The following is a 6746-nucleotide window of genomic DNA, read 5'->3' as shown; positions in this document are numbered from 1 at the left end:
AAGTATTTGAATTTGTGTTTAAATGATTGCTGTATTAATAATTTGATAAATTTTTGACTAAAAATTATGTGAAACCATGTTTCCATTTCTAATTATTACTTTTCAACGATGCAACACTGTTCACTGTTTTTGTGGCTATGAACGTGTCTTAACAACGCTAGATATAATTGTATATTATATGCATTTACATGTATGCATATATATATTTATCTTTCATGTATATTTTAAACGAATTATTTTACATTTATAACTGTACCTAACATAAACTTTTGTTTCCCTTTTATTACTGTATATTTTCATGTAAATCTGTATTTGAATCCCTTCTGTATTTTTGTTACTCACGCTATATACGCTAATAGATTTCGCATAGTATACACGGCATGCGTGATTTTACTGATCTATATTGTGTTTCGCAAGGGAACGCGCTGGATTCAAAACTCTCTTTATTATTAGTATGATGCCAATCTATTATCAATATTTCAAATACACAATAAAGAAAAACATATGAATAGTCGAAAGAAATGATGATGTAGAAAAGTAATTTGTGTAAAGATCACAGAACACACACGCATGGCGTTACATGTCGTTTCATCGTTTGTGTTACCCTTGACTACGAAGTGTATTAAAACTAACCAGAGTAATCTGCGCAACATGAACAATAATTTATCGTTACGATTTTCTCACAAAATGAGGCTAAGTTTCTATTGGTAGAATGTATTATTATCTAACAGTGACAAAACGAGCTTAGAGGAGTTTAGTGAAAGCCAGAGGAGACTGTGGAGATTTGAAAGACCTAGGGGGAGCCAAAAATCTAGTTGTTCTATTAGTGTAAACCGACCCTAAGGAATACAAAGTGTAACCATCAGATGACGTTACATAATTCATCATATTTTATAAACAGTATACTTGTTAAAACGATTCATTAAATGTTAAAGTAAAATATCTACTTAAACTGTATATTTAGTTTAAACTAATAAAATTTAAAACGTATAACACAACTGCAAAATTATGTTGTTATTGCATCACATTACATGACCTATTATATTCTTGTTGGTTAACCTTCAAATGATTATCTTATATTATTTCGGAAACTAATACGTATTTCTTAATGTTCACTTTGAAAGTAAACAAAAACGATCACTTGGCATTTTGATAGTAATTTTTTTTTATTGGATCCTTCATGTGTTCGGTATCAAAAGCAAGTGCTCTAAGTCTGTTTACTCGATGTCCTGGCTTATACTGTGGAAGGGAATTGTCTCCTGATGGCAATTGGACCGATTGTGGTGCGTGCCCTCGAGGTTTTAGGGCAAATGCATCTTCTATATGTGTACCTTGCGATGATGAGCCACAATTTTATGACTGGTTATACCTTGGGTTCATGGTACTGCTAGCATTGGTATTACATTGGTTTTGTATTGATATGGTATCTATGCGACGCAATATACCGAAGGAAGTGATTGCACTACATTTATCTGCTTTGATTGAGGTTGTTGCTGCATCTCTTATCACTTTACAATTAACAGATCCTATAGGTACTTTTACAATTAGATCATGTAGAGCCACAAAACTTTCAGACTGGTATACGTTATTGCACAATCCTAGTCCAAATTATGAAGAAACTTTACATTGTACGCAAGAAGCAGTTTATCCTCTGTTAGTACTTCCAAAACTTTAACTTATTGTTTCTTATTTCAACAGTTACTTAGTTATTGAACTTTTAGGTATACTATGGTTTTCGTCTTTTACACCTTAGGAACAGCTATCATGTTATTGATAAGGCCACTGATTGCTAAGAAATTTTTACCAGAACAAGGAAAGTTTTCAATTTATGCTGCTCTATATTTCTATCCTATTCTTGCATTGTTACATGCAATTGGTAGTGGTCTGATATGTAAGTAAAATACTCAGTGTTGCAAAGACAGCATATTTCTAATTTTTGCATTGTCTTACAGATTATTCATTTCCATACATAACTATAACACTATCAGTTTTATCTAATGCAGCACATTTTGCATTTAAATTAAATCAGGTAATTCCTTTTAAATACTTTATATAAATGTGTTCGAATATTGAAATTTATCAATGCTTATTCTTCTTTTCAGACAATGAAGTCATTATTATTAAGTTCCGTATCGGATATGAAAAATATAATAGTTATTTTAGGCCACTGGCTATTACATGGATATGGGGTAGTCGCGGTAGCGACTCTTCGTGGCTTAAGTTTTCATCCAGCAATGCTCACTTTAGTTCCTTTACCAGCATTATTTTATATTCTTACAGCAAGATTTACAGATCCGGACAAACTTCATATCCAATAAACAGTATCATAAAAATATTTATTGTTGATCTAATTAAAATAAAAACTTCATTTTTTGCAGAAAAAGTGGCGAATTAATTAAAACATTTTGCATCTTTGCTGCATCACATTTAATTACATTGATTCACAATTCATACAAGCGATAATATAATGATACATAATAAATGCCATTGTTTAAGATTGATAAGCAAGAGATTATTATAAATAAGTTGAGCATATTTTATTTCGGCAGTTAACTCTGTGGAACGAAAGTTAAGACAACTGTACTCTTTGCCGATATAGGAACGCTTTTAGAGTACAACTTTGTTCTGTAATGGAAAAAATATTTTATCAGTAATGAAACATTGCAAAATTTATTCCACGAAAATAATTAAATAATACTTTACTTTATTGTATCGCCATCTTGCACATAGTTAGGACTATGCGTAACTACACTAATTTCTTCCGAAATTTTTGGTATGGAAGATAAATCCAATATGGTAGGCTCCTCTGCTGATTGATAGGCCACAAGATAGCCAGGATTACCGCTCTTTAACCTAAACAATTAATCGACTTTAATATAATTTTTCAAACATTTAATTTTAGCAATATTAATTAGATTAATATATATAGATTAGTCAAAATGGTTACTTATAATTATAAAAAAAAATCTCATGCAGTATGTTAGTAAGAGCACTCACCAGCTCCTGTGTTGCATAGCAGGAAGCATGGAACAAGTCAAATTAATCTTTGGTTAGTAAATTACATAATAGTATGTACGTTTGTGTCAGTTCTGTGAATTATTGGGGGTTTTTGTCAAAGGACAATTGAGACGATTTATTGCAATTGAGATCTAAATGGATTTAACAATCTTTGATATTTACGTATAAGATTGATTCTACACACCATAAATTTTAAGTGTTATTTGTCGGTAATTGGCATTAATTGTTGATATAAAGTTAATGTACAAATTAAAAACGAGTATTAGTAATTATATAAAAGTACTACTACATTACCTGGTATAGACAAATACACTTCCATTAACAGTTTCAAGCATTGTCTCTCCATAAAGGAATGTTGAACTTTCACGTGCTTTTGATAATGTTGCAAAAGCATCCCTTGCGGATAACGTATCATTTAGCCTGAGTATCGGAGTTCCAGGTAAAAGTAACGTCATGAGCGTTAAACTGTCCACAATGTCTGCAGGCATTCTTTGTCTCATGCTTTGCGTTTTAGTATTAATCTAAGATACAATTACATTGTACTTCATTTGTTATAATTAAAGGTATTTTAATCACTATTATTGATAACTTACGTTCCAAGCAGGCCAAGATGTGAGGTTGAGCCAATGTGAAATACCTTTTTGCAAGGTTGTAGCATTTATACTGCTATCTGCATTTGCAAGGAACTGAGAATTTTGTGGTATATGAATAAGTCGCATTTTTTCATTGTAAACTTGTAACATATCAGTACCAATATCATCTTGAAGGGTGAACAACCTAAAATATAATTAAATACACAAGTTTATGAGATATGTAACATATACATAATTATCATCAAGTGCAACTTACCCTGAGCCTCCTGTTTCATTATGCACTCTTTCATGCCACTTTGATAATACCGCGGCATTTTCCGGGCGATCCCTAGTATAAGCATGTACTAGTGAATCATAATTATCTGCATCAGTAGGAACTTTACTTCTATATTCATCACGAAGTTCTGGATCTTCAGTTAGATACTGAGTATTGGCTAAACGGAAACCACTGATCCCCAACTTTAACCAGTGGCTTAAAATTTCCTATAGGAATAATAAAGTGTTATTTACCATATTTCAGAGTTTAACATAACTACAGAGATAAAAAAGAGCTTACCAAAAATTCTCCCACCACTGCTGGATTATTGTAATTCAATTCGGGTTGTGTTTTATTAAACTGATGAAGATAATATTGTTCTCTTTGTTCATTCCATTCCCATGCTGATCCTCCATTTACACTCAACTAAATAAAAATATGTATTGTAAAGTATAATATGAAGTAATAAAATTGTAATTTGAGACAAATTAAAACTAACCCAATTGTTAGGTGGATTACGTCTACCATCAGAAGCTGTTTGTCCATCAGCCCAAACATAGTAAGATGTAAATGGATCTTCTTTTGCTACTGAACGTTTGAACCATTGATGTTCAGTTGATGTGTGAGTTGGATCTAATTCTAAAATAATATGCTGATCTCTTTCTTTTGCACTCTTTATGAGAGCCTCCAGATCACTTATAGTTCCCACTTCTGGCTTAATATCCCTGAAATCTTCTATTCCTCCTACATTCCAAAATAATATATATCAGTACATACATTTTATATTAATGTAAAAAGAACTATATGTATTAACACATACCTGTTGCACTTTCTTTAATTACAGATGCAAGAGACACTGCATCTACATTTTGTGCTTTCAAAGTATCTAACAGAGATTCAATGCCTTTCAAGTTATGACTGCTTGTCTCTACAGGATCTAGCTGTACAATAGGACTTCTTTCCCACCATTCTTTTGGTTTTGGTGCTGTGCATTTTGGTGCCATTACTACAATAGCTATGGCACCACCTAGCATAGCAACCCAAAGTAGCCAAAAGCTAATAAATAAGAACCATCTTAATCGAATCCAAAATGGGTCGTTAGCAAATTTCATTAATTCCTCCTTGCCCATTCCAGAAAGGGCTTGTTTAACAGTCTCAATATCGATCTTAGCATCTCCATTCTCAGAAATAAATTTGATTACCTATCGATACAGAAAGTAATGTATTAAGACTATCAACACTAATAACCTAAAAAATTTATTCTTTTATTGCATAAGAACTAAAAAAAGCGTATTTTAAAAAATTGTTGAATTAAAGGTTTAATAAATATTTTTTATATATTCATTTGACTATTCAGTGAGTCATGGTTCTTTCCTCAAAGCTTGTTCCAAGCATGATGCAACACTAAGTTCTTAAAAGATGAATAAATATAAGATGAGATTAAGGAAACATCAATTATATTTATATGAAATAAAAACGAGATGACGAAACAAAAGAAATGCTTTCAACAGTGCACGAAAATGGAGCATCTTATTGATCGCACGAGGGTCTAGGTGTGCCCTAAAACATGCCCAGTGACCTACCTCTGCATCTTTCACGGGAGTGACTTTATTCTCGTCTTTGAGAATTTTCTCATGCACCTCATCGTCAATATCAGTTTCGTTATTCGGCTTTCCCATAGCGATATTTTCTCCTTTGTCTTGCCTGTTGCAGTCTTCGTCCGGTAGCGCCTTGTACGTGGCAACTGCCGTTTCCTTACTGTTCCCGTTCGCCTCAGCGCTATCTAAATCCAACCTCCCACTCTCCATAATGATCTCCGACCAATTTCAAGGACGTTTTCAAGCAATTGCTCGTAACGGGGATGTGTGAATCTGTCGCACAGATATCCTTTCTTTCCTCTTAAGTTTCAAACCACTCTTCTGTACCGTTTCCTTAACGTTCCAGCTCCAGGAGCAACTGGACCAACGCGTTTTACCCTATCGAGATATCTGACTGCTCGTTCCCCTTTTTGGGCCTATTTATTTGTACTACCACAGATGCAGTGGTATAAGTAAAATCAGGGACGACCCTTGCACCTGGAAGGGCACCGTCACTTCGGAATTTGATAAAGATAATATTAAGCTATGTTACCTTTTGATAAAGCCAAATAACACTCATAGAACAAACACTACTCTATATTTATATCATTAATAGAGTTCATAGATCAAAATGACCAACCCAATTTTTGTAACAATTTTGTAATTTTATTGTAAAAGCATTTGACAAAAGTATTTTATAAGTAAAATACGAAAAAAAGAAAGTAAGTAATATTTGTGTATTTTGGAGTTAATTACTTTGGCAAATGAAATAGTTACACCTAAAATAAGGGTGTATAATTAATTGAACACTTAGATCTCAGTTTGTACGCTTATTTTTATATTAATTTATTCAAAGATTTTTACAAATATGTATACAATAGTTAAGAATCGTTTAAAAGATGTTTAAACGATTAAAAAAATTCGTTTCGTACAATATTTTGCCTGGGGTTCCATAACACCATAGCCCAGAACTGATCGTTTCATCGACGAATACTTCCACGCAGGGACGGCTTGATGTAAAAGATATCGAGCGAAACCATTTTTGACGTCCCTTTAGTAATTTTTAAGTAAAATCTCAGTAAGTAGAAGGGTGGATAGGTTGAAAACTTCAGAAACATTATATTCTATTTTCTAAGGCCGACATGAGTGCCAAGTGAAGGCATGAAAGTTATTTATATACTTAAGAACAATATTTAGCAAAAATTCTCGTCTTTTGTTCCACCCAGATGTAGAGAATAGAAAAGAATTCTATGACATTCAAATTCTTAAATTTTCTAATTTCTGTATATAATAAATATAAAT

General features: G+C 32.6%; 2 protein-coding genes across 2 annotated transcripts; one reads left to right on the top strand and one right to left on the bottom strand.

The window, feature by feature from the left end:
* The first annotated feature begins 90 nt into the window (after positions 1-90).
* On the top strand, positions 91-4095 carry LOC100882092 (JNK1/MAPK8-associated membrane protein). The gene is made up of 4 exons (XM_003707242.3): positions 91-1653; positions 1722-1891; positions 1953-2029; positions 2103-4095. The coding sequence occupies exons 1-4, from the start codon at positions 1181-1183 to the stop codon at positions 2316-2318; spliced, it is 936 nt and encodes a 311-aa protein (XP_003707290.1). The 5' UTR covers positions 91-1180; the 3' UTR covers positions 2319-4095.
* Positions 2413-5868, bottom strand: CD98hc (CD98 heavy chain). The gene is made up of 9 exons (XM_003707240.3): positions 5451-5868; positions 4688-5069; positions 4367-4611; positions 4168-4293; positions 3868-4094; positions 3612-3795; positions 3313-3539; positions 2704-2853; positions 2413-2625 (listed from the first exon to the last, which is right to left on the bottom strand). The coding sequence occupies exons 1-9, from the start codon at positions 5673-5675 to the stop codon at positions 2550-2552; spliced, it is 1842 nt and encodes a 613-aa protein (XP_003707288.1). The 5' UTR covers positions 5676-5868; the 3' UTR covers positions 2413-2549.
* Positions 5869-6746: the final 878 nt, after the last annotated feature.

Source organism: Megachile rotundata, chromosome 10, assembly GCF_050947335.1.
Source record: "Megachile rotundata isolate GNS110a chromosome 10, iyMegRotu1, whole genome shotgun sequence".
NCBI classification, from domain to species: Eukaryota; Metazoa; Arthropoda; class Insecta; order Hymenoptera; family Megachilidae; genus Megachile; species Megachile rotundata.
The sequence above is the reverse complement of the archived record's forward strand: the minus strand, read 5'-3'. Positions and strand labels throughout refer to the sequence as shown.

Excerpts from the sequence above, each read along its gene's own strand:
- CD98hc (XM_003707240.3), bottom strand. The coding sequence starts at position 5,675 with ATGGAGAGTGGGAGGTTGGATTTAGATAGCGCTGAGGCGAACGGGAAC. Across the intron at positions 4,095-4,167 it reads CAGTGGTGGGAGAATTTTTG|GAAATTTTAAGCCACTGGTT; the intron begins GTAAGCTCTTTT and ends TTATTCCTATAG. Across the intron at positions 2,854-3,312 it reads AGTGTATTTGTCTATACCAG|GTTAAAGAGCGGTAATCCTG; the intron begins GTAATGTAGTAG and ends TTAATTGTTTAG.
- LOC100882092 (XM_003707242.3), top strand. The coding sequence starts at position 1,181 with ATGTGTTCGGTATCAAAAGCAAGTGCTCTAAGTCTGTTTACTCGATGT. Across the intron at positions 1,654-1,721 it reads CAAGAAGCAGTTTATCCTCT|GTATACTATGGTTTTCGTCT; the intron begins GTTAGTACTTCC and ends TTGAACTTTTAG. Across the intron at positions 1,892-1,952 it reads AATTGGTAGTGGTCTGATAT|ATTATTCATTTCCATACATA; the intron begins GTAAGTAAAATA and ends ATTGTCTTACAG.